At 40.9% G+C, this 27739-nt stretch overlaps 1 protein-coding gene across 1 annotated transcript; it reads left to right on the forward strand.

Moving 5' to 3' along the window:
* Positions 1–157: 157 nt before the first annotated feature.
* SERPINB6 (serpin family B member 6) lies at positions 158–26091 on the forward strand. Its single transcript, XM_024552325.3, has 7 exons — positions 158–311; positions 12356–12530; positions 15293–15442; positions 23029–23146; positions 24064–24206; positions 25165–25320; positions 25540–26091. The coding sequence occupies exons 2-7, from the start codon at positions 12366–12368 to the stop codon at positions 25942–25944; spliced, it is 1137 nt and encodes a 378-aa protein (XP_024408093.1). The 5' UTR covers positions 158–311; positions 12356–12365; the 3' UTR covers positions 25945–26091.
* The last annotated feature ends 1648 nt before the right edge of the window (positions 26092–27739 follow it).

Consider the following 27739-nt stretch of genomic DNA (forward strand, 5'->3'; position numbering starts at 1 on the left):
AAGGAGGTGCAGTCCCTCTGGCAGTGGGAGTGTGTCCGGAGCCTGCGGATCTGCCTAGCTCCTGGGTTGCTAGCAGTAGAAGGGCATTTGGCGCCCACCGGGTAACAACATTTCACCGCCCTCCCTGCTGCAGCAATCCTGGAGGGCGGTCCTGGACTCGGGCTTGGGTGGGGCTCTGGCTCACTGTCAGGACTCCGCCCGCCTCCCAGCCCCGCAAGTATTAGAGGCCCGGAGCGGCTCCAGTCTCCCCAGCTGCTGCTCCGCTCTCTCCCGCTGCTTTGCAGACACTCTGTTGTGGGACCCACCGCGAGGTAAGGCGAGCGCCGGAGTCGGGGAGGGGAGGCCGGGCTTCGCGGGTAGTCCTTGGACCGAGGGCTGGAGCCGGGGCGGAGGGCGGGGGGGCCTTCCGGCTCGGGTTCGCTTTAGGAGTCCTGTGGCAGCTGCGTACGGTGACGCCGCTTGGTGAGTTGTGCTTGGCGGCGGCAGGCCCCTGGACGCCGAGCATCCTACGGAACGAAACGATACGCTCAGCCTCTCGCCCGCTGGGGAGGCGGCCCGGGACATGGGGCCGGCGCCGAGCCTCCCTAGCTGCTGCGTGGGGCCCCTGAGCCACAGGTGACATCCGCCCATCCCCCCGGACACAAATTACCCAGCCAGCCCCTCCCTCGACTATAGTGACCCCGGCCGCCCCGCGGCTAGGAGGCCGGGGGCGCGCGCTATCCGAGCCTGTCGTTGGGAACCGGTGGCGTTTGTGGAGTGATGAGCAGTGGGCGTGGCTTGGGGGATCCCAGAGAAGCCGTGGGCTCCAGTCCCAACGCGGGGGCTCCCGGCTTCCGGCTCCTAGGCCCTAGTCTTGTGCACTGGGTGTGGCCTGTGTTCCGGAGGTTGGAAAATTCTGCACTGTTGAGGTCACTCAGGCCTGCGTAGATAAAAGTGAGGACCGTTCCAGGTCTTGTTACTTCTCTGCTTTTTATTAAACTTAACTGCAGGCAAAATATTACTTGATTGGTGTCTTCAGGGATAACAGTACCTGGGGAAACTTATAGTTATACTTGGGGTTTGTGGTGCTAGAAGTAATTGGTGCTTGAGCTTTCTTTCCCCTCTTCCCTCTCCGCACCAAGCTCATCTTTGGAAATGAGAGGTCTAACAAATTAAATTCAAATGCCGCCAGAAATACTCAGATGCTAAGGGTAAGCTGGATCAGTGCTGGGACTTCCTGGGCCCAGTTGTACCTGATGACAGGGATATGAGTCAAGCCTGCTTGCTTCCTCCTCTGTGTGGTTTAGAACTGATAGGGTGAGATGAGGATGTCAAAGGTCTTTGGATTAAAGTACCGCAGTGTTATGTTGCTGGGGCTAAGTAATGTGCACAGTGATAACACGAGTGAATGACTGCTGTTATTGCTAATATGGGGTGTGCTGCAGGGTTTCATGACTAACGAGTAATTACATCTTTCATTTTATGCCAACATAGGTAGAAAGGGTACACTTTTTGTTGTGTTTAAAATTATATGAGGCCAATTCCAATCCAAGTCATTTTATTACAATTTAGTACATTAGAGTTAACTACAGCCAGTAACAGTAGAGTGCAATTAGAATGAGTGTAATCACTATTCTTGTCTACTTACACCAGTGACTTTCAACCAGGTGTGCAGCAAGAATTTTTAAAACATGCAATATCTGACTATGAGGGGGATCCCCCCAAACCGGAATTATCTTCTGGAGAGCAGGCCCCTTTAGTCCAGGCTTCCCCCACTAGGTGAGTGTTCTAGACCATTAACCCATCTGTATTGGTGTACCAACAGGCATTGTTGTGAGAGGCTGTGTTTGGCTTCAGTGAATGTTTTTTGAAGATTCAGCGATGATTTACGAGTGCACCTACCCATGCCGTGCACAGTTTTCAGCAGTTTTTGACCAAAACAGCATGTCCAGTGTGCCCCACCCTCCCTATTCACCCAATCTGGCCCTTAGTGACTTTTTTGTGTGTGCCAATGTGGAAGAGATGAAACAAAAAACAGCAGCACTAAAAGACATTAAAATTTACGAATTCAAAAACTATTTTTAGCAGTGGAAAAAAGTCCCCAAAGGTGTACTGCATCAAATGGAGAGTGCTTTCAAGGTGACCAAAGTTTACACGTGTAAGAATAAATACACAATTTTTTATAAATAAATTTCCTTTCTGCCCCCCCCCCAATATTTAGTCAGGGAAACTGACCTCTTTTCCCTCAGATTGTCAAATAAAAAAAGACAACAGACAACAATACCCCTTCAGTGTGAATGTCCTGTCTTGAACCAAAATTGTATAGGTCATATAATAGAGTTGCATCTTACTGGTCACGTCTCATAATAAGGTTGTGTCTGATAGGTTGACTCTTGGTACCAGAAATCCTTTTATACAAATATAGGCACATGATCTTTTAAAAAGTCACTTTGGAGCGGAAAGGGCAGGTAATTATGGTTTCTTTCCTACATTGATCAAAATTATACCTATTTTTTCTCAGATTGGAAAAAATGTATATTATTTTTAGTAGTTTATGTGTGCCATGAGGTAAGAGAAGTTGAAAATCGCTGGCTGATACTAAGATCACCCTGTATCACACCACGCATATATTGCATGATCCAGGGGAGATCACACACCTGTTTGCTGGACCTGAAATTAGGCCTAGATGTCAGAAGAAAGAAAATAATGTATAATTTACCCACCATTTATTAACTACCCACTGCGTGCAAGGCATTAGTTTATTTAATGTTTATAGTAAACTTGTAAAGTAGAAGGAATTGTCCTCTGCTAACATGTTACATAACTGCTGCTTAGAGAAGTTACACACACACCCAGAAAACAAAGGTAGGGACAAAGCAGGAGCCTAAGTCTCCATTAAAGCAATCTTTAAATAGTTGAATTTTGTGGGAGATTAAGACGTCCTTAATGAAGGAAGGCAAGAGGCACAATTAGTAACACCTTTTAAAAAAATATATTTTATTTATTTTTAGACAGAGGGGAAGGGAGAAAGAGAGGGAAACATCAGTGTGTGGTGGCTTCTCACACACCACCTACTGGGGACCTGGCCTGCAACCCAGGCTTGTGCCCTGATCTGGGAATGGAACCTGCGATCCTTTGGTTCACTGGCTGGCGCTCAATCCATTGAGCCACACCAGCCAGGGTTTAGTAAGACCTTTTAAAAGTTAAGATTTGATCAGTTGGATAAAATGAATTATGAACATTAACTATTCCAAGTCATTAGTGATACTATAGGGAAAAATGGAGCTAAAATTTGTTAGACTTGTTATGTACATACACACACCTGCACACAGACACATATGAACTTGTGTACTAAGAAAAGGCCTTAATACATAGTTTTTCTGCTAGTGAATAAATATTTTTTTAAGGTTTTTTTAATGTGAGATGAGGGAGGAAGGAGTCTGGGATTTTAAAGGGAAAGCAGGCAATTTAAAGGTAGGTGAGATAGAGCAAATAACTGGTAAACAAACACAAATTCTTGCAGGGCCACCCAGAGACAATGGGGTATGAAGGGGAGCACCGGAGACAGGCTTTACTGGGTTTATTCCCCACCACTTTTAGTTTATATTTTGATGCTAAGATGATGCTACTTTCCTTTAGCAGGTTTTTGTGTCTGAATCACAGGCAGGTGAAGGGAGGGAATTGAACGGGTCTTTCTCAGTCATTTGTTTCTTAATAACCATCTTAAAAATCAATATCCTAAAAGGCATATTTTGTAAGGCAAAAATTTGGTCCTTCTCCACAGCATGATATTTTAGGTACTTGAAGGGAAACTTCTATCCAGCTTTGGGACTGGTGTGGCACATGAAACACACCAAAACTCTTAAGTTCTTTGAGGATTCAGATCTTGTACTTTACAACTCCTCTGGAGTGATTTGCTTTGTGTTGTTCAAGCTCTGGAGGAGCTACAGGATTGTAGCTGCTGGATGAATTGACAGCTCAGTATGGGATGGACAGGTGGACACTGGGCTGCATGGATGAACTGCAGCACTCGTGGGCTGTACTTAACTGTATCTCTTGCTACATTTTGTTGTTTGTTCTTTGTGTTGACTTTGTCCCTGGCATCATATTCCATTGTAAGTCAGAGGAGTCTCCTAAGTATTGTGTGTTAAAAAAAAAACCCCAAAACTTGGAGAGGGTCTGATACATGTGTGTTTGGACTGGTAAGAAATTCAGAATGTGCGTGTAAGACCTCATTGTTGCTGCAATGCAAGGATGTTTGAGATCACTGCATCCCGAGAAAAAGTAACCAATTTAAAGAGAACCCCACCATCCCAGTTATGACAGATACTCTGAGAACCGAGGAGAAAACAAACATCAGCTAATTGAAATACATTATTTGTAAAAAGCCATGAGTCCATTAATAAGTTCAGATGGGACAAACAAGATACGCATTAAAAGACACAAGATATGCTTCACAAATGGTTCAGGAAATGCTGTGTGATGATTCATCCATGATTGCTATGTAAGCAGTTTGGTTATTCCAGTTGCCTCGGCCAAGAGGCACAGTAGTTACACAAATGATCTGAATGGCCTAAAAATTAAAAGTGTTTAAGCCAAATTATATAACCAAGTTATACAACCCGGAGGAAAACTCAGACGACACTTCATTTTAAGGAAAGACACCGTGCTACGAGACACTGACATTTGGTGTTTGGCGGAGGCCTTGTAAAATCTCTGTGACTGGAATCATTAAACTGTCCCAAGTACTCATATGTCCTTAGCTCCCAACGAGTGCTGGGCTTGAGAAGCGCCTGGGGTAGCACAAAGACCCCAGAATGAGCCTTACTAACATCTTGGGAAAGGTATAAAAAGATATAACAAAGATATGGTAAATTAAACCCATGGTTTTAGTACCTTTGTGCTGGACTTAATAAGTACAGGTATAAAAATACGTTTTGTAATAATTGTACTTTTTTGTGTGTTTTTAAACGTGTTTGAAGGTGTTAGGTGATTCTTGCTTACTAGATTTGTGAGTTTTGATTTATTAGGTTTATAGAAGTTTAAATGTTTACTAAGATTGGTTGAATTTTTAAGTTTGATTTAAAAGGTGTTTACCGCATTAAAAAGTCTGATCCATTAATATATGTAACCAATGCTTAAATTTTTAAGAAAAAGTAATTTCTCTGTTGTGTAAGCAGTATGCTTTGTTTGAAAAAACAATATTTTCACCAGACTGACAATTGACCATTAACTAAAGTATTTTAATAGGAAATGCCATTTCCTGTTTATGAAAATTCCTCTGAAAATGAAAACCCCTGTGTTCACCAGCAGGGTGAGAGACTGGGAGAGGAGAAGGGGGCTGGTAGACTATTCCTTGTATCTGAGTACGTGAAGAAATTACCAAAAAGGTTCGACTGACATGTAGAACATTTGGGGGAAAGTTGCTATACGTACACAGAAAACTAGAGAAATGGGGTGGGGAGAGGCAATATTAACATAGTGATTAAGAGAGTGAACTCCAGAGTCACATACACCTGGTTTCCAACCCTCTCTCTGCGGACTTGTAGCCCTGTGCCCACAGGGATAAGGCACTCAAAGAACTAAGACTTGATTTCTTTGCTTGTCCAATGATGCTATTCTCAACTTGCCTCACAGGGTTGTAAGGATCTTTTAGGAAAAGTGCTAACATAGGACCTAGTGCATAATATATACTCAAAAAAGTATATTTTTCTGAAGTTAAAACTTTTAAATATAATTTTAGTTGTTTTCTTTTTAAAAATTATTTATTTTTAGAGAGAAGGGAAGAGAGGAAGAAGAAGAGGGAGAGAACATTGATGTGAGAGAGAAACATCAATCAGTTGCCTCTTACATGAGCCCTGACTGGGAACCAACCCCGCAACCCAGGCATGTGCCCTGACGCCCAACCAACTGAGCCACACTGGTCAAGGCTGTTTTTCTTTAGCTTTTTCCCCATTATTTATTTATTTATTTTTTGGTAAATGTTTTGCTACTATCCTTGGTACATATTTTTACTGCAGTCTTTTTTTGTTGGTTTGCTTAATAAACTTTTTGAAGCCCATTTTACTGCATTCTCTTATCAAATTTAAGAGTATTTCATGCTCTGGCTGGTGTGGCTCTGTGGATTGAGCATCTGCCTACGAACCGAAAGGTCACTGATTTGATTCCCAGTCAGGGCACATGCCTAGGTTGCAGGCCACATCCCCAGTTGGGGGCGTGCAATAGACAACCTGTTGATGTTACTTTCCCTCTCTGCCTCCTTCCTCTCTCTCTCTAAAAAATGAGTAAATAAAATCTTTAAAAAAGAAATAAAAAGTATTTCATTGGTTTTAGCTGCTGTTCAAATAGACCATTACATAGTTTGCTAATTATGCTTATTTTGTTTTATTGCTGATAAATTTCCTTCTAATTATGTTTCATGAGTTCTTTTTGGCCAGAACTATTAGAACAAAGTTACACAAGTATCAGGTAACAGATGTCTGTATCATGTATCTGTTTGGGAAACGAGAACCGCCTCTAATATTTTATCAGTGATGATGATGGCTGCTAAAGGAGGTAATCTTCGTCATGTTAAGGAAGTATAGGAAGTATTGTCTGTTTAAGGTCCTTTATCGTAAGAGGAATATCCAGTTATTTTATGGTGAATGTATTTTCTGCTAAATGGTTATCCTGCATATCTTGGATAAACCTCCAGGGCATTGTTGATTTATTGTTTCTTATTTATTTAGCAATTTTTATAGGACATGAATATAATTTTACCTTTAAAGGCTATATCAGCAGTCATCTTCAACTGAGAAGTGTGTGGGAGCTAAAAAAATTAATACTTCCCACCTTTTAAGTTCTTCTAGCTGGGCTAATACTTAAATTAACAAATTAACAGGAGAAAATAAAAGTTTTAATACATGTGTGTGGGAAACTCACATAGGTTTGAAAATCCCAAATATCGTGAGGCAACCGTGGGTATGTAAGATATTTTTGGACAAAGGAGAAAACGGAGGAATAGGGGCCTTAGATTTGAGAAGCGAGAGTGGGTGGATCACAGGTAGATGAGGAAGAGTGGAACACACGCGGCAGGAGAATTTTGCCAGGCAAATCAGAAACAGTGGGACACGTGGGTATCTAGCTATCTGCCCCTGCCTGAAGCCTTCCTGTTTACCATACTTAATTCAAATCGGGCTAAGCTGACATCCTCAACCTCCTTCCAGAAGCCAGTTTCTCTGTCTGACAGTTTCTCTGTCTGGGCAGGAAAGGAGGAGGGTCCATGGTTTCTTCTGAGTTTTGTTTCTTAACAGGTTAAATCAATATCCCCAAAAGGCACCTTAAGGGTGGCAAAACTTTGATTCCCTTAAATGTAATGCTGTTATGGACTTTTATGAACTCTGGAGATTGAGCTATTTTTGCTCCTCTTCTGCATTAATGTTAATAACTGTTGGATATTAAAGCCAGAAAGGAACACAGATTATGTGGTATATCCCCTTTCTCATACAGGGAATGGAAGTCAAGTACTTTATTCAGGCAGGATTCCAGAGCTGGGAATGTACACCCTGTCTCCCTCTTGACTCCTCCCTTTTCCTCTGAATGTCCTTGTTTTTCTTTCAGTTCATTGTTTTTTAAAAGGAGGCTGAACTGTTTTATACTGAGGAACAATTGATCTTTTAGTTTCAAATTCCCATGACAAAAAGAAACAAAAATGCACCGATTTCTTCTGGCAGCAGTTGGGCGCTGAGGGCTGGTCAGGCTAGTGCCTACCCTGTAGGAGAGGGAAGGCAGGTGTGCCTTTTTGGTATCAGTGACAGAAAGGTCAGAGTCTAAAACAGATTTGTTAGGGACATTACCAGAGACACAGTGCTTTATTAATGGTCTTTCTTAGGTTGGCATTTCCATTTGAATTAATATTCCTTCAATATTTAAGGGGAAAATGTGCGTAGATGGTAACAGTCTTGTGTGGGATAATGAGGGGGATCTTTCCTTGGCCAGTTGCACTGGGAACAAACCTAATATGCCCAGGGTCCTAAAACTGTGCTTTCTCAGTTCACCTAGAAGAGGCTGAGCGACTAGGGGCTATGTGACCCAGGAACCTCTCTACGTGGGCTGAGCCATTTTAGGGCCAAAGCCAGAGGTATTCCTGTCCCAGGCAAGAGATGACCAGTGTGGTGGAATGGGTCCACAGACACTTGTCTGAGTCTGACATTTGATTGTATTAGGAGTGCTCAGGATTGTGTGTCTTGCTCGGGGCATCTCCCTTTTCTAATTACCAATTCAGAAATTTCCCCATTTTGTTATTGCTGGAAAATAAGTTCTTGCAGTGCCTGGAGGAAAAGAATTTCCTGAGACCTGCATGGGAGGATGGGGCTCCATGGTGAGCTTTACAGATGATGTAAAATTAAGGGGGTTCCCCTCCTGACTTCCTGATGTCTCCATCTCCATCTGTTTTGCCATGGAAAAGGTCCAATCTTGTCTTCAATAGGGCCAGGACGAAGGTCACTGTGCAGAATTTTGGACTCCATATTAAAGTCCAGTCCAGTCCAGCATCTGGCCAGTTTAGGGTATGTTTCCAGCTGTAGTCCACTGCTGTGCTGCGGTATTCAGGCTCCTTCTGGGAGCCTACATTGGAGTCCCACTGCCATGGGCCATGTGGCTGTCAGGCTAGTGCAAGTGCATTACGGGATTAGGGGGTGGGGGGAGAGAGATTGAATTTTGTTCCCCTGGGATTCTATTAGCTTGGGTTTGGGACAGACCAGGTGTCTTTTCAAAATGGCTAATCAACTTCCTAGGTTTTCTTAGGCCTTGGATGGGTTTACACCCCCTACTTAGACTGACAGGCCTCTATTGCCCAGCACCTTCCCCTGCATTCCCCAACCATCCCTACCAGAGGTGGGAAGGGAGGGGTGTTAATCCCCTTGGAGGAGCAGTTCTGTAGTACCCTGGAGTGTGAAAAGCTGTAGCTTTCTGGTGAGGCAAACAGGCTCATGCTCCCTATTTTATTGAACTCAATGTCTAAGTCCCTTTGCTCCCCCTTTCTAGCTAAGTACTGATGGTAACAGTTTTACCAGCTGTTTCTCTGAAGATTGATAAGCAGACAGCTTTTGCTGATATAAAATCCAGATAACCAAAAATACATGTAATTTTGCATCAGTTTTGTATAGTGCCTACTTTTATTTATATCGCTTTTTCCAGGGCTCTGCAAAATCCTCAAGTTATTTCTGTATCATCAAAGCATCAGTTCTATGCAGAAGCATTTTAATAATGTATATGATCCATTGTATTTTCATTAAAATTACCTGTATTTTGTTGTGTATAATGCACACTTTTTGCCCAAATTTTTGCATTTTTAATTTTTAAAGATTCTATTTACTTATTTTTAGAGAGAGGGGAAGGGAGGGAGAGAAGGAGAGAAACACGAACATGTGGCTGCCTCTCGCTCACCCTCTACTTGGGGATTTGGCCAGCAACCCAGGCATGTGCTGTGACTGGGAATCAACCAGCGACCCTTTGGTTGGTACTCAATCCATTGAGCCACACCAGCCAGAGCTTTTGCCCAAATTTTTGAGGGAAAAATGAAGTTGCGCATTTTACATGGGTAGTACTAATTCCGTACCTATATAAATGTTTTTAATTCTTTTATTTACACTTATGCATTAAAAGTATAACTCTAGAAAGCAATAAAAATATCCATATGCAAAATAATACCCTAGAATACGGTCATCGGTTTGTTTCTAAATATAAATAAATAAATAATTAAATTAAAAAATTGAAACGAAAGATTTTTTTCTGGAAAGTTGGGCCAAAATGTGAGTGTGCATTATACATGGGAGCTCACCCTACATGACAAAATACAGTAGTGGTCTGAGATATGTATGAAAGTCTCAGCAAACCAGGTATAGTCAGTGCCCCGATACTTGGTATAACGAAAAAGAAAGAGTTTGAAAACAAAATGTTTAAACAAGGATAGTAAACAAATGTATCAGTCATATTAATTATATTAGTGTCCAGTGGCTCCTATAAGAAATTTCCACAGACTCCATTCGTTTATTCTCTCACAGTTCTGAAGGCCAGAAGTTTGAAATAGGTTTCACTGAGTGGCATTGAGGTGTTGGCACAGAGGGCCTCGCTCCCTCTGGAGGCTGAAGAGGAGAATCTATCTCCTTGAGCTTACAGCTCCTAGAGCTGCGTTCCTTGCACTCCTTGGTTGTCCCCCCTCCCTGGAGTTTCCAAGTCGACAGAGTAGCATCTCGCTTCAGTTCTCACAGTGCTTTCTTTTTCAGTGAAATCTCCCTCTGCCTCCCTCTTGTAAGGGTTCATGTGATTCCATTTAGGGACCACTTGAATGATCTTCCCCATCTCAGTGATCATCTCATCTCAAAGTCCTTAATTTAATCAAATCTGCGTTCTCTTTTGCTCTATAAATTAAGAATTACAGGTTCTAGGGATTTTAATGGGGACACCTTATTCAGCTTTGAGGTGTGAAAAAAATAATACTTTTTTTCCTACCTTCTAAGTTCTTCTAGCTGGGCTAATAATCAAATCAACAGAGACAGATTAACAGGAGAAAATCAAATTTTAATACAAGTGCATGGGGAATTCACATAAGCATGAAAATTCCAAAGACAATGAGGCAAAATTTGGTATATATTTTCATTTTGGACAAGGGAGAAGGGGTGGAAAAATGTGTTCTTAGATTTCAGAAGTGGGAATGGGCCACTTACTGGTCATTGAGGAACAGCCAGACACACATGGCCGGCAGATTTTTGCCTCAAGGGAACATGAGGTAATCTGGCTTCCAGGCCCCTGCTTGGTGCCTTCCTGTAAGTCATTCTTAATTCAAATTAGGCTAAAGTGAACATCCTTGGTTTTTTTCCTGAAGATGCAGTTTCCCTCTGCATCTCTTAGGCAGAAAAGGGGGAAGGTCAAAGGTTCTTTCTGAGTCTTTTGTTCCTTAATAACCAGCTTAAAATTAATATCCCCAAAGGCAGCTAGCTTCCGGGTGGCAAAACCTGGGTCCTCTTCATAGTTTGGGGCCATTATGTTATTCGGTGATCACAGTTACAAATGTAAGGGCGTGCTGGGGAAGAATGGGTGAGCTCCGCAGTCTTCACAGGTCTTTCAGTTAGATACCTCCCTTCATACCCCCGAACTGCTGCTCTTGCTTTCCCCTTTCTTGTTCTGTAGGTTCCCACTCACTGCTCAGATGAGTCATTTCCCCACTCTCTTAACTGGGAAATACTAGTTTGGTAAATGTTTTAAAAGATGATGTTCCCTCAGAGACCCCTCCTCCGGGGCCTGCTCTGCTGTATCTGCAGCTCCTGACTGACAGGCCCTTCACTGCCTTTGTCCTCTCTACTGATTCCACACATCCTGCAGGCTCTCTCTTGAGTAACGACTTTTAGGATAGCAGCCAAAGACAGGGCATTGGCCCCGGATTCAGCGTGTCTTGCTCCTTAGCTTGTGGCAAGAAAAATTTTGAGATGTTCTAAATTAAAATGACAGCAGTCATCGAATGAGAGAGACAGAACAGTTAGCCTGTTAATAGCCATGGACCAGCTCTGACAAAAGACTGTTCATTCTCCTGTGTATCCTGTGTTGGGATTTAGGATTAATTTCTAGGTTGCTATTTCCAAAATTAGCCAAAGAGATAATAGCCAGGAGCAGTCAAATCCCAGGAGCCTCTGCTATCTTGACCTCAGGAGCCTTGACTTGTTCTTTACACATGAACTTGCCAGTCCACAGCTAATCCACAGGTGCAGGCACTTCCTTGCTGACTCTGTGCCTACCCCAGAGCTGGCCCTGCTTTAGCTTCTCCTACCCCCTTAATCTATAGCTAATGTCATTTCTTTTACAGTGGCTTACAACTCTTTTATCTTAAGCCTTCAGGGTACCCTACAATGGAGTCTTCTCTTCTATGTTATAAAAACATTCAACCATCTTTTCTTATGTTACTTTGTGATTGAATTTATCATTAGGAATGATTTTTAAATTATAAAGTAATGCTTATAAGCCCATACAACACACCAAACAATACAGAAACGGAGCCAAAAGCAAATAACTCCTTTACTGATCTCTTCCCCCAGGAAGCTAACTAGGGTAAGTGGCTGAGTGTGTACCTTTCTCCCTTTTCTCTGGGCTCACAGACAAGTGTGCAGGTATAAGTCCTCCCCCTCTACCCCCACAAACCAGGATCATATTATAAACTGAACTTTAATTTTCTTTCTACGTAATATTAGAAGCACACAAAATAATTTTGAGGTTTGCCCCAAAGAAATAGAGTTTTGGATGTGCACGTGACCCAAAGGGTCAGTGGTAACTATGAACATAGTGAGTTGCAGTCACCGTGTAAGCCTGTATTTATGTGATACTGATTTTAAGTCCATTGTTTCAGACTCGCCATCATGGATGCTCTGTCAGAAGCAAATGGCACTTTTGCCTTAAACCTTTTGAGAAAGCTGGGTGAAGACAAGTCAAAAAATGTGTTTTTCTCTCCCATGAGCATCTCCTCTGCCCTGGCCATGGTCCTCCTGGGGGGAAAGGGAAACACCGCTGCCCAGATGGTCCAGGTACGTGTCTGATGCCATTTCTGGACAACAGTAAACACTATTAATTTGTCAGTTAACTGTTCCTCCACCTTTCAAATCCCAAAGGACTTACTCTCTGGTAGTGTGGCGGGGGTGTGGGTAAAATGTTGCCAGGGAGGGACATGCTAACCCTGTGCACGTGCCTTGGGGTGAGCACCCCAAGGGATGCTGATCTGTTAGGGATGGAGTAGCACCCTCTCTAGTCAGGAGAAGGAGTGATTTCACCAGCCTCTGGCAATGGTTTGTGTAGGAGGTTGTGAGCAGATACAAAGTCACAAGGTCCAGGTTGAGTCCTCTGGTAGTCTTTGGGTATTGTGAAATGCTTTTCAATTGTTAAAAAATTTACTTTAATTTTCTTATTTAAGTGTAAAGCCTTCCAGTGGTGTTTCAGTTATTTGTTGTTGAGTAACTACCACCCCAAAACTTAGCTTGGCTCTGCTGAGTCACTGGCGTGGGGCCTCAGACCTCTTCCACCCTGGTGGCTCTTCTGTGGGCTGCCTCGGCCCCTAGGCCTCCCATGTGGTGTCTCTTTGGTAGGGTACTTGGGCTTCTTCATAGGACTGCGTCTAGCTTACAAGAGGACAAGCTTAAATATACAAGTACTTATCAAGCCTCTGCTCTGTCACACTTTCTCATGCCCTACACACTGAAGCCAGTCACATGGCCAGAGTCCGCCCCCTGAGGGGCTGTTCAGGGCGTGAACACCGAAGACACAGCTTATTGGGGCCCCTCCCCGAGAGCCATGGTCTGCCTTCTGGCTCTTGATGGTTCACAGCCCTTGCAGAGGTAAGACACACTTAACCCTCCCAAGACCACAGAGTCTAATGTCATCATGGGGCCTCTACTTGGGCTTGACATTTAGGAGGAAGAGGACCATTGGGCTGCTCAATGTGGCTCCTGGGTGCAGAGCTTTGTGAACTACAGAAAAATTATTGCCCCCTCACCTCCCGATATGCAGTGGTGACACAGGGAGGGATAACTGCCGGGGACACGCCCTTCACATATTGTAAGGGGAGGTGTCTCAGATTGCTAGAGCTGCCATAACAAAGTACCACACACTAAGCGGTCTCAACAAGAGAAATTTGCCCTGGCTGGTGTTGCTCAGTGGATTGAGAACCAGCCTGTGAACCAACGGATCACCTGTTCAATTCCCAGTCAGGGCACATGCCTGGGTTGGGGGCCAGGTCCCCAGGAGAGGGTGCACAAGAGGCGACCAACTAAACATTGATGTTTTTCTCCCTCCCTTTCTCTAAAAATAAATAAATAAATAAAATCTTTCCCAAAAAACCCCAGAAATTTATTTCCTTTTAGTTCTGGAGGCTAAAGTGTAAGAAAAGGTGTCAGCAGGTATCCTAAACAGTTGTGGGATTTCTGTATAACTTAAATCTGCTTAATTGGACAAAAGCACATGTCCAATACTTGTCTGAGGAAGACTCTGCTCGGGGACAATGTCCTTAAGATGTTCAGAAGGCCTCTTTGCCTAGCAAGAGGGTCTGTGAGGCATTTCCTTAATTTTTCTAAGGTTTTAACAAAGTGGATCTTTGTCTTGCCCTTGGGGTCTGTGCCTTGGATTTGACTATTGCTCTGAGATCACTTCTTATTTTTAGAATCATTTGCCTACTGGAGAGGCTGGGAATAAGAAACATTAGACACATTTTCATTTTCTACCTAGAAAGTCCTAGGTTGGAAATATTTCTTTTAAATTCTGCTTGAAAATTCTTTAGCTCATGCTTATGTTCCCATACTTATCCCAGGGAGCTAAAAAACCCCACATGTTTTGTGGACATCCCCTTAACCAGATTCATGATTCATTGGCAAAATGTGTAACCTTTCCTTTCGTTGCAGGTGACAGTCCGTCCAGTTCTTCTGCCAGTACATGCATGATCTTTTCTCCAGCCTTCAGTAGGAATGTCTTCACTGTCCTCCCAGCCTCTATTCACAGTCTCCCCACCCCTTTCATTCGGCCTCTGTCAGCTGCCCGGATTTGAAGCGAGTGCTAGACACACTTTAGATTTTTGTTATGGCACAACTCTATGTCTAGATTGTTACATGGATATTCTGTGGCTGTGACGCAAAGTGACAATGATTGATTATTTTTCCGATTTTGTGGCCTGACCCCAGGGTGCCATCTGGGATCACTCATGGTCCAAGAAAGGCCTCTATCACATGTGTGGAGCCTTGGTGCTGGCTGTTGGCTGAGGCCGCCATTCTGCAAGTAGCTCTCACCCTGTGGTGTTGCTCTCCAGGGCCTTCTACATGACTTCCGCAGCACAGCTCGAACTTCCTTAGAGCATAATGGCTGGGTACAGGAGAATGACAGCCTTTCAAGGCCCAGTGTCACTTCTCTTGGATTCTGTGGTTAGAGCAACCACAGGGCCAGTCTGGACCCAGGACCAGGGGAGAGGCTGTACCTTTTGGTATCAGGAGTGGCCCGTCTTTACATAGAATGAAAAGCCACGTTGACAGCCTTACTTTTAGACAGACTACAAGTATTGAGCACCCAGAACCTGGGTTTGTGAGGGGCATTTTCTTCTCCCGCCAATGCAGACAGGACTTTGACTCCGAGCAGGAAGTATTATAGGGATAGAGTGGCTTTCAAGTTACTTTCTTTCTTTAATTGAGTGAATCTTCTTTTAAGCTGTAGCGAGGATCTGTACAATTCTTAGGCAGAGTTTAGTGTTGTATCTACTTTCCTGAAGTCCAAGAATTCTGAAGTTGAACATTTTTATTGTTTTTTATTTTAGGCACTTTGTTTAAATAAAAGTGGAGGCGGAGGTGAAGATGTCCACCAGGGTTTCCAATCACTTCTCACTGAAGTTAACAGGACGGGCACGCAGTACTTGCTTAGAACTGCCAACAGGCTCTTTGGAGAAAAGTCTTATGCTTTCAACTCAGTAAGTTATACTTGCCATTTTTCACCAAGAAATGAAAGACCACAATGTGGTGGGGAGAGGGGGTCACGTGGTACAGAGGAAAGCTGGTGGGCTACAGATTTGCACAGATTTACATGAGCTCAGGACTCACACACTTCCTTCAACTCTCAGTTTTACCCTCTGTGAAATGATCCTCGTAACAAATACTGTCCAAATACTTACGCAGCTTAAGTGAATTATTATTTTTTAAAAACTGACATATAGCACAGTACAATTCAAGATGACTTGGCCAAAACAAAGAAATGATCAAAATGGCATTTCTAATTATTATCTTTTACTTATTGGTAATTTTTTGTGCAGTGTGAGATGTTAAACTTTTTATACATGTAAATACTTTGTTTATTCCAACTCAGAATTCTTTTAAGCTCTTATTTGTCTAAGTATATTGGTTTTCTTTATAATGCTTTCCATTTTTCAAAAAACACTCATGTGGTATGTGAATATAGACTTCTTATTTAAAAACACAAAAAAGCAGACAAAGCAAGAGCCCTCAAATCTTCTTTTCCATACCCCATCATTCCTCTTCCCCATATAAGAGCTTTTATAGATTTGCAGTGTATATCCCCCATAAATATAGGAATTTGTTTTGTGGGGTTTTTCCCTATATAATGCCATTATACCATATGTATTCTTTTGTAATTTGTTTCTTTACAACCAACACTATGACTTAAATTCTTTGCATCTTAGTATATGTGGATTTACCTTATACTTTAATATTATTTGGTATTCTTTTTTTTCATTATTTTTTCTTAGTTTCTTTTTTTTCTCACAGGAGCATACTTTCACTCTTTTGGGGGAGGGAGAGGGGAGAGAAAGAAAGAGAATGAGAAGGAAAGAGGAAGAGAAACATCAGTGTGAGAAAGAAACATCCAATGGTTGCTTCCCTTATGTACTCTGACTGGGGATCGAACCAGCAACCATAGGATGTGCCGTAACAGGAATTGAACTGGCAACCTTTTGGTGTATAGGAAAGTACTCCAACCAACTGAGTCACCTGGCCAGGGCCATAGTTTTTGTTGTTGTTTGTTTGTTTGTTTAAATTTATTTTTGTTTTCTCTTTTTTGCTGTCTGGTATTCTTTGTTTTACTTTATTTTTGTTGTCACCACTAATACAGATGTCCCCACTTTTTCCCCTTTGCCCATATCCACCCAACCTCCAAAACCCTTTCCCTCTGGCCATCACCACACTGTTGTCTGTATTTGGGCATGCGTATATCCCTTCACCTTCTTTCATCCACTCAGTCCTCTCCGCTGACAGCTGTCAGCCTCTTCATGTGTCCATGTCTCTGTTTCTAACTTATTCATCAGTTTATTTTGTTAATTCCATTCCACATAACATTCCAGTGAGATCATATAGTATTTGTCTTTCTCTGACTGGCTTATTTCACTTAGCATAATAGTCCCCAGGTCATCCATTCTCCATTCTGTAAAAAAGATAAGATTTCCTTCTTTTTATGTCTGCATAGTATTCCATTGTGTAACTGTACCACACCTTTTAATCTACTCATCTACTGAAGGGCACTTGAGCTGTTTCCAGATCTTGGCTATGGTAAATAATCCTGCTATGAATTAAGGGTATCTATATTCTTTTGAACTGGTATTTCAGGATTCTTAAGATATATTTCCAGAAGTAGGATCTCTGGGTCAAAAGGCAGTTCAATTCTTCCATTTTTCCACAGCCACTGTGGAAAACTCTATACTGTTTTCCACAGCGGCTGTGCCAGTCTGCATTCCCACCAGCAGTGCACTGGCTTTCCTTCTCTCCACATCTTGCCAGCACTTGTTTGTTGAGTTATTGTTGGTAACCATTCTGGCAGGTGTGAGATGACGTCTCATTGGGATTTTAATTTGCATCTTTCTGATGATTAGTGACACTGATAATTTTTTCATATGTTTATTGGCTATCTTTATGTCCTTTTTGGAGAAGTGTCTGCTCAGGTCCTTTGTCCATTTTTAAATTGTATTGTTTGTCTTCCTGGTGTTGCTCTGTGTTAAGTTCTTTATATATTTTGGAAATCAACCCCTTTTCAAATGTGTCATTGGTAAATATGTTCTCCCCTACAGTGGATTCCCTTTTTATGTTGTTGGTTACTTTTGCTGTGCAGAAGCTTTTTCATTTGAAGTATTAAGTAGTTGTATTTGTTTATTTTTTCCTTTGTTTCCCTTACCCTAGGAGGCATATTGGAAAATATTGTTATGAGAATTGTCTGAGATTTTACTGCCTATGTTTTCGTCTAGGATTTTTATGGTTTCTTGAGTTATATTTAAGTCTTTTATTTATTTTGAATTTATTCCTGTGTATGGTATAAGTTGGTAGTCTAGTTTCCTTTTTTTTTATGTACCTGTGCAATTTTCCCAACACCATTAGTTGAAGAGACTGATTTTAGTCCATATTATGCTCTTGCCTCCTGTGTCAGATATTGACCACACACAGCCATGGTTGATTTCTGGGCTTTGTGTTCTGTTCCATTGATCTGTATGCCTGTTCTTATGCCAGTGCCAGGCTGTTCTGATTACAGTGGTCTTGTATAGTTTCATGTCAGGTATTGTGTTACCTCCAAGTTTGTTCTTTTTTCTCAAGATTACTGAGGCTCTTTGGGGTCTTTTTTGATTTCATATACACTTTTGGAATTTTTTTCTAGATCTGTGAAATATGCTATTGATATTTTAGTAGGAATTGTGTTGAATCTTTAGATAGTATGGAATCTTTAGATAGTATGGATATTTTAATGATGTTAATTCTTCTAATCCACGAACATGATATATGCTTCTACTTATTTGTATCTTCCTCAATTTCTTTCTTCAATGTCCTATAGTTTTCCAAATACAGGCCTTTTACCTCCTTGGTTAAATTTATTCCTACGTTTCTTATTTTTATTGTTGCAATAGTAAATTGAATTATTTTCTTAGTTTCTCTTTCTTATAGTTTGTTATTGGTGTGTAGAAATGCCAGCAATTTCTGAATAATAATTTTGTATCTTGCTACTTTGCCAACTTTGTTTATTAGATCTAGTAGCTTTTTTGTGGAGTTTTTAGGACTTTCTATATGCAAAATGATGTCATCTGTGAATAATGACAGTTGTACTTCCTCCTTTCCAATTTGGATGCCATTTATTTTTTCTTCTTGTCTGATTGCTGTGGCTAAAACTTCCAGGACTATGTTGAATAACAGTGGTGAGAGCAGACATCTGTGTCTTGTTCCTGGTTTTAAGGGAAACACTTTTGGATTTTACCCATTGAGTATGATGTTGTCTGTGGGTTTGTCATGTATGACCTTCATTTTGTTGAGGTATGTCATCTAGTTTTTTTAAGTATGGGTGTACCGTAATCATTCTTCCACTGATGTGCATTTAGGTTGTATACCCAACCTGGCTGTATGTGTGCTACTCCAACATGGACTTGTAAAAGAAAGGAAGGGAGTGAAGTTTTTAAGTGAATATTAGAGAATATTGTGAAATTACTATCCAAAATGCTCTAGCCACACCACAGTATGATACTTTTTTTTTTTTACAACTTGCTTTACTTATTTTTATCAGTCTTAGAGATTTTCTAGTTGATTATCATCTTTTTTATAAGCCTTATAAAAAAGAACAGAACTTTCAATCATCACAAAGGGTTTCAGGATCACGTGTGATTACAACAACAAATTAAGGAATACACACAAACATACAATCAAAAGAAGTAAAAATAATGACAAAAACATAAATATAAAGGGCTTGAGTAAAAATTGTAGTGATTTTAGAATGTATTAGAATATAAGCAACCATCAACTTAAAATAGACTGATATCAACATAGTGATATGTATGAAGCACATCATAACCACAAACCAAAAATCTAGAAGAGATATACAAGCAATAAAGAGAAAGGAATCCAAACACACTGTAGAAAGTCATCAGTGTTGAAGAGAAGAGATCAAGACAAAAGAAGAGAACAGAGAACTACAAAAACAATCAGAAAACAGTAAAATGGTGATAACGACATACCTATGAATTGTTACTTTAAATGTAAATGGACTAAACACACCAATTAAGAGACATAGGGTGGCTTAATGGCTAAAAAAAAAAAAAGATCTGTACATAGGTCACCTATAAGAGATCTGGCTCAGATTGAAACATACGTATAGACTGAAAGTAAATGGATTGGTAAAAAAATTGAAAAATGATAAAATATAAAATGAAAGTAAAAGATAGGGCATCAATACTTGTATGAGACAAAATAGACTTTAAAACAAAGACTGTGAAAAGAAACAAAGGAGGGCATTTCATAGTGATAAAGGGATTAATCCAACAAGGGGTTATAACTCTTTTAAACATTTATGCACCTAAAATAGGAGCACCTACATGTGTAAGTCAAATAGTGACAGACCTAAAGGGAGAGATAGACAGTAACACAGTCGTAGTGGGGGACTCTACCACCTCATTGACGTCAAGGGATAGTTCAGCCAGATAGAAAATCAATAAGGAAACAGGAGCCATAAATGACACATTAGACCAGATGAACTTAATAGATATCTTTGGAACATTTCAGCTAAAAGCAAAAGAATATACATTCTTTTCAAGTGTTCATGGAACATTTTTTAGGATAGAATACATGTTAGGCCACAAAAAAAATCTCATTAAATTAAGAAAATTGAAATCATGTCAAACATCTTCTCTGATCATAATGGTATGAAATCAGAAATCAAGTATAAAAATTAAACTGCAAAATATGCAAACAGGTGGAGGACAAATAACATGTTACTAAATAATCGGTTAACCACAATATCAAGGAAGAAATCAAAGTATGTATATCTTGAGACAATGAAAATGAAAACACAATGACCCAAAGTCCTAGTCAGAGCAGTTGGGCAAGAAAAAGAAACAAAAGACATCCAAACAGTAAAGAAAGAATTAAAATTGTCACTATTTTCAGGTAACATGATACTATATATAGAAAACCCTAGATTCCACCAAAATACTATTAAAACTAATGAAGAATTCAATAAAGCTGCAGGATATAAAATTAATATACAAAAATCTATTGTATCTCTATACACGAATAATGACTGGAAAGAGAAATTAAGAAACAATTTCATGTATAAAAGCATCAAAATGAACAAATTACCTACAGTAAATGGTGTTGGGATACATGCAAAAAGTGAAACTAGGTCTCTTTCTTACAAGACCTGTAAGAATAAACTCAAAATTGGTTAATGACTTATATGTAAGACCTGAAGCCCAAACAATCCTAGAAAAAAACTTAGGCAGTGAACTTTTTGAAGTCACTCTTAACAATATTTTTTTGGACATGTCTTCTAGAGCAGGGGAAGCAAAAGAAAAGATGAACAAATGGGACTACATCAAAGTAAAAAGCTTCTGCACAGTGAAAGAAACAGCTAGCAAAACGAAAAGACAACTTACTGAATGGGAAAAGATATTTGCCAGTGATACGTCTGATTAGGGGTTAATATCCATAATATATAAGGACCTCAGACAACTTAACACCAAAAATAAGGAAACCCAAAACAAAACAAAAAAGAATCTAATTAAAATGGGCAGAGGGTCTGAATAGACATATCTCCAAAGAGGACATACAGATGGCCAATAGACATATGAAAAGGTGTCAACATCACTAATCATCAGCAAAATGCAAATTGACACCACTGTGAGATGTTACCTCACACCTGTCAGAATGGCCATCATCAGTACATCCACAAACAACCAGTGCTGGTGAGGATGTGGAGAAAAGGGATCCTTTGTGCACTGTTGGTGGGATAATAAATTGGTGCAGCCACTATGGAAAAGAGTATGGAGGGTACTCAAAAAATTAAAAATAGAACTACCATATGACCCAGCAATTTTACTTGTAGGTATTTATCTGAGGAAATTTAGAACTTTAATTTGAAAAGATACATGCACCCTTATGTTCACTGCAGCATTATTTACAATAGCCAAGGTATGGAAGCAACCTAAGTGTCCATCAATAGATGAGTGGATAAAGAAGAGGTAATACATATATACTGTGGAACATTACTCAGCCATCAAAAATCAAACCTGGCCATTTGTGACAACATGAGTGGACCTTAAAGGGTATAATACTAAGTGAAATAAGTCAGACAGAGAAAGACAAATGCTGTATCTTGCCATGTGTAATGCACACCCATATCTTTGGCCCAAACTTTAAGGGAAAAAAATCTTTTGTTTTGATTTTTTAATCTAATTTTTTATTTATTTGTATTTAGATCCTTGTTTTTTGTATTATAAAGGAATTTTATAATTCTTTTATTTTTTAACATACTATGGTATGAGAAATTTTATGTAAAAAGTAATTACAGAACTAGAATTACACTTTTAAGGCATAAGCATAGATAAAAGAGTTAAAAACATTTATCTAGATATAGAATTAGTATTACCCATGTATAATGCGCATCTTTATTTTTCCCTTAAAAATTTGGGCAAAAAGATGCGCATTATACATGGCAAAATATGGTACTACGATTTCACTTATATGTAGAATCTAAAGAAAAAGTAAATGAATGAACAAAACAAAAACAAACATATAGATACAGAGAACAAAGTGATAATTGCCAGGTGGGTCAGGGTTGGAGGAATAGGGGAAATAGTTGAAGAGATTAAAAAATACAGATTAGATGTTACAAAATAATCACAAGGATGTAAGGTACAGAATAAGGGCTGTAGTCAGTTATATTGTATAACTATGTATGGTGTCAAATAGGTCGTAGACTTATGGGGGCATTTAATTTGTAAGTTGTATAAATCTCTAGACACTATGTTGGATACCTGAAACTAATGTAATATTGAATGTCAGCTATAATTGAAAAGTGAAAAATAAAAACAACAAAAAAATAGCAGAAAAATTAGCAGAGCACTAACTGCCTGAATATTAAATAAATGATATAACTAGATCATTTAGTACATCGGGTCCAACATGCTGACAATTGAGATGTTACGTAAAACAGTACTAATGATAACTCACCTGGTCCTCAACGTAACACTCTGAGATGCAGGTACTGCTGTATCATCATTGATACACAGCTACTCCCTTAAGGATCTAGCAGTTTGTGATGTTTATTTGATATTCAGATCACTATTGTACTTAGTTTATAAACTAAGATCAAATGCAGCTAAAAACTGATAAACTGGATTTCAGGTTAATTCCTTATTTATTTATCTTTCAATTTATTTATTTATTATCCAACATTTTACTCCACATATTTATTTATTCCTCATATTACATGTAAATCATAAAATTATCTATGTTCTATTTGTCACAATGAGGACTTAAGCTCTGGCTGGTGCGGCTCACTGGATTGAGTGCTGGCCTGCAAACCAAAGTGTCACCAGTTCGATTCCCAGTCACAGCACATGCATGGTTGTGGGCCAGGTCCTCAGTAGGGGGTGTGTGAGAGGCAACCACACTTTGCTGTTTTTCTCCCTCTCTTTCTCCCTTTCCCTCTCTATAAATAAATAAAATCTTTTCAAAAAAGGCTTAAGTGTGTGCTGTTGCTTGTTTTTGTGACCATGTCATTATGTTGCCTCTCTCCCAGTCTTTCAAAGATTCCTGCCACAAGTTCTACCAAGCAGAGATGGAAGAGGTCGACTTCCTCAAAGCTACAGAGGAGGCCAGGACACACATAAACTCCTGGGTAGCAAACAAGACGGAAGGTGAAAATATATTGTTATTCTATTTTAATAGTATTTTAATCAATTTTACTGTCAGTTTCTTCAGAAGAACATCAAATGTAAATGAATAATTTTTTTTTCTTGAAATAATTTTAAACTGCCCTGGTCGGGTAGATCATTTGATAAGAGCATCATCCTGAGATGCCAGAGTTTTGGGTTTAATCCTGGTCAGGGCACATACAAGAATCAACCAATGACTGCGTAAGTAAGTGGAAGAACAAATCAATGTCTGTCTGTCTGTCTCCCCCTCCCCTCTCCCTCCTCTCCCTACTTCTCCCCCTCCCTCTCCCCCTCTTCTCTCTCTTTGTGATCCATAAATAATTATAATATAAACTTTTAAACTCCACTGACAATGTATAATTATTTTTTCTATCATTTTCTGTTCTTATCAAAATAAGATGTCTCTTAAGTATCCAGTACACCTCTTCCAGAACAACCCACACTTTGATTTTTGTTGTTGTTAATGTTAATCTGGTTTTTCTTTTCACAAATAGTGCGAAGAAGCACTTGGAGACAGGTCTCAGGCTGTCTTCCTGTGACAGCCTGGCTCATGCCCTGCGGAGTCCTGTGCAGAATGTTCAATGCGCCCTCACCTCACTGTGATTCTTCCTGCAAACCATTCTTTACACTTGCTACAAACTTGCACCTTTCTTTAGGCACTAGGCATTCCTATCTCACTTGTGATGAATTCGTCCTACATATATTACTTTGCTAATTTTCCATGTTTTATTCACGTGGTGGTATTTTTAAAGTATCCCTTTACATGGTGATATTTGGGGGACCATGAACTCCTTTATCTGAGTACTTGTCTGTGCAAGGAGACGGCCCAATCTGAACATTATTCCTGAAGTGTACTCAGGACACTCTTAGCTAACTGATTCTGTAATTCTTCTTTAAAGGTAAAATTATAGAGTTGCTGTCTCCAGATTCAGTTAATCCGGCTACTTGTCTGGTTCTCGTGAATGCCATCTACTTCAAAGGAAACTGGGATATTCAGTTTAACAAAGAGCACACCAAGGAAAGATCATTTAAAATCAGCAAGGTGAGTATCTTGGAATAACAACAGAGATTCTTGGAAACAGTCCCTGTGTTCAAGGGCGTGTGCTCTCAGTCTTGGGGACAAGCTTGCGGGGCCTGGTTTGCCTGTAGCACCATCAGGGGGCTCCTGTGGCTCTAGCAGATGAAGGGAGATGGGAACAGAGGACTTAGGGGAACGAGCTTTTGTCACAATTACAGGTTGCTTTTAGGACTTTAGTTTTCACTCCCTTGGAGTGGAGGAGGGGCCATGGAAAGGTGTTTAGTCAAAAAGTGATGTGGTCTTATTTAATATGGATTTATCAGATCCCTCTGGCCACTGGGTGAGCAAATCAGAAGGGGGAAAGACACTTGGGGGTCTCTTAGGAGGTCATCCCGGTGACCAGGCTTAGGCTGATAGCCATGGAGGTAGAAAGAGCAAGTCAGATTGTTGTTATATTTTAAATGCAGAGCCAAGATGATTTGCGAATGATTCCGATGTGGATTGTGAATGACAGGAGACAGAAATACGGCAGGGATTTTGACAATAGGACTAATGGTGTAGGCATCAACGGAGATGGGGAAAATTGTAGATGGAGCAGACTTGGAAGGGAATATGAGGAGCCCAGTGTGACATGTGGCATTGGAAGTTTCTTTTATGTCCACATGCAGGTGTCAAGTACGCAGTGTTATATGTGTCTCGAGTATGGGGTCCCAGCTAGAAGTGTAAATTTGAGAATGCTACTGAAAGTCACAAGACTGGATGATGTCACCAAGGGAGAAGCAGTGTAAGGAGTGAGCCCTGGATACCCCAGTGTCCAGAGGTTGAGGCAATGAATTCACACCTGCACAAGAGGGGGCTGATGGTTTGTGGAAGCCAAGAAAGTACTTCTAGGGGCCTAGAGTAGCCAGCTTTGTTGATTTGTTCAATATGTAAACTGAGTCTTGTTTCAACTTAATGTTTATCCTTTTTATTTTTTTAATAGAATGAGGAGAAGCCTGTCCAAATGATGTTTAAGAAATCTACCTTTAATATGACTTACATAGGAGAAATATTCACCAAAATTCTGGTGCTGCCTTATGTTGGCAAGGAGCTGAATATGATCATCATGCTTCCTGATGAAAATGTCAATCTGGAAACGGTAATGAACGCGAAGGAACAATTGTGCTGTTACGGCAAGGAAATTACACTTGCATTTCTGCTTAACAGTTTTCCACATTTCCCATTAACATTTCTAAAGTAGTATAACTTCCCATTACTGCCGTCTCGTACCGCACAGCATAGAGCGCTCACTTTGTAGCATAGGTTCTGCTGGGCAGCACTGTTCTAGATCATAAAATCTTCAACCCTCCTCTTCTAGGTGGAAAAAAACCTTACTTATCAGAAATTCATAGAATGGACCGCGCCAGATATGATGGACAAAGAGGAGGTGGATGTGTTCCTGCCTAGATTTAAACTGGAGGAGAATTACGACATGGAGGATGTACTTCGCTCTCTGGGCATGACTGATGCCTTCGAGCAGGCCACAGCAGACTTTACTGGAATGTCATCTGCGAGAGACCTGTTTCTGTCCAAGGTCATGCACAAGTCCTTTGTGGAGGTCAACGAGGAAGGCACGGAGGCTGCAGCCACCACTGCCGCCATCATGAAGCTTCGATGTGCAAGAATCACCCCCAGGTTCTGTGCTGACCACCCCTTCCTTTTCTTTATTCAGCACAGCAAAACCAACAGTATTCTGTTCTGCGGCCGATTCTCCTCCCCTTAAGGAAATGGTCAGCACTGCCTGTAGCCCTACTTCTGTCTCCTACTGACCCACTTTTCCTCTGACACGTTACAATGTGCCTGAACCCCAAGTGACCTTTGATGACAATCCAAAAATAAAGGGCCTGATTTTGAAGTTCCATGTTTAGAACTCTGTGTATTTGTGTGTTCACATGTCAGTGCTTTCTAGGATCTGAAATTGCCATTCAGGAGGGCTGTGGTCACACTAGCAGGGCAGCACTGGCTGCTTAGGAAGTACTCGACCCCCGCTGTGAGAGGGGTACCCCCCATCCTCACACCTGCGCAAGGCCTCGGGGCTTCACTTGCGGGCAGAGTGCTGTGCTCACAGGGCTGTGCAGCTTTTCTCCAGGCTCAAGGGGATCCGTGGTCCTTCTCTCTTTTCTCTACACAATGGCACTGTTAGTGAGATAATAGTGTGCAACGGGGAATATGAGGAACGGTGGGAAGCAGGTCCCAGAGACCCACAGCAGGGGGAGCTCTGTTGCAAAACTTGTGGCGAGCTCTCCTGAAGCCAGCACTGTAGCAGGGAGAACAGTTACCTTAAGCTTGCAATAAATCAGTCCCATTTCTCACGTGTTTCTGCTTTATTGTAGCTTGCTTTCGTGATCTGTTGTCACATGCCTTTGCAAATGCACAACTATCCCTTTCCCCTGAAAAAGTTAAATTGCTAGCAGGGGCCAGACATAGGTCTGTTCACAGAAATGTAATTTAAGACACTTCATGAGTACACACCAGATGATTTTCTATTTTACTGCAAGTATTAGAAAAAAAGAGGTGGCTAAGGTTTCTGCAGCCACTTGGGTTACTTGCTAGAAATGTGATCGCTGTGCTCAGTGATACAGGAACCAAATGAAGTATGAAGTTTAAGTGGCAGAGCTGTGCGGTGTTCTTGGGGACAGCAGCAAGGACTGCCCCACTGACTTATTTGCAGTCATCCAGAGCCTGGATTCTGTGTAACTTAACTAACATGATGGATATTTTCATTCTGTCACTGGTGCCCTTTCCCAGGTATAGTCAAGTGAGCAACTTAGGTGTGGGGAGTGACTGGGCCTGAAGAAACGTTGATATGAATGCGATGAGGAGGGAAGGGTTATGAGGGGTGGCTGGTTTTGTCACCACCCTCTGCTCAGCACTGAGTGGATTTGCCATGTGTAGTACAATAGTCCCTAACCTTTCAGGTCTCAAGGTGTCTTCCCTTTCCTTGGATGAGAACCTTCAGGCACATCAGGAGTAAGCTATGAAAGCTATGACTATGAAAGCTATGTAAGCTATGACTTTGCTGTGAAAAAAGTCATAATGTACACAGAATAAACAACATGCATTCTGCTCTAAGGGGCTCTTTTTAAAAATCCTTTTTTTTAGATTTTATTTACTTATGTTTAGATGGGAAGGAAGGGAGAAAGGGAGGGAGAGAAACATCAATGTGTGGTTGCCTCTCACGTGCCCCCTACTGGGGACCTGGCCTGCAACCCAGGCATGTGCCCTGACTGGGAATCAAACTGGTGACACTTTGGTTTGCAGGCCAGCACTCAATCCAGTGAGCCACACCTACCAGGCCTGTATTTCTCAATTTTAATTACAGTTGATATATATTATCATATTAGTCTCAGGTGTGCACCCTAGTGATTAGACATTATATAACTTATAAGTGATCGTCCTGATAAATCTCTCACCCATATCGCACCTTACATGGTTAGGCTATAATACTGGTTTGGTGGTGATGAACTCCTTTAGTGTTTTCTTGTCCAGGAAGCTGTTCATTTGTCTTTCCATTCTAA

This window comes from Desmodus rotundus, chromosome 3, assembly GCF_022682495.2.
Source record: "Desmodus rotundus isolate HL8 chromosome 3, HLdesRot8A.1, whole genome shotgun sequence".
Taxonomy (NCBI): domain Eukaryota; kingdom Metazoa; phylum Chordata; class Mammalia; order Chiroptera; family Phyllostomidae; genus Desmodus; species Desmodus rotundus.

What these genes read in the sequence shown, in the direction of transcription:
- SERPINB6 (XM_024552325.3), top strand. Translation starts at nt 12,366, where the DNA reads ATGGATGCTCTGTCAGAAGCAAATGGCACTTTTGCCTTAAACCTTTTG. An exon ending in CCGCTGCCCAGATGGTCCAG is followed by an intron (nt 12,531 to 15,292) that starts GTACGTGTCTGA and finishes TTTTTATTTTAG; the next exon opens with GCACTTTGTTTAAATAAAAG. An exon ending in GATCATTTAAAATCAGCAAG is followed by an intron (nt 24,207 to 25,164) that starts GTGAGTATCTTG and finishes TTTTTTTAATAG; the next exon opens with AATGAGGAGAAGCCTGTCCA.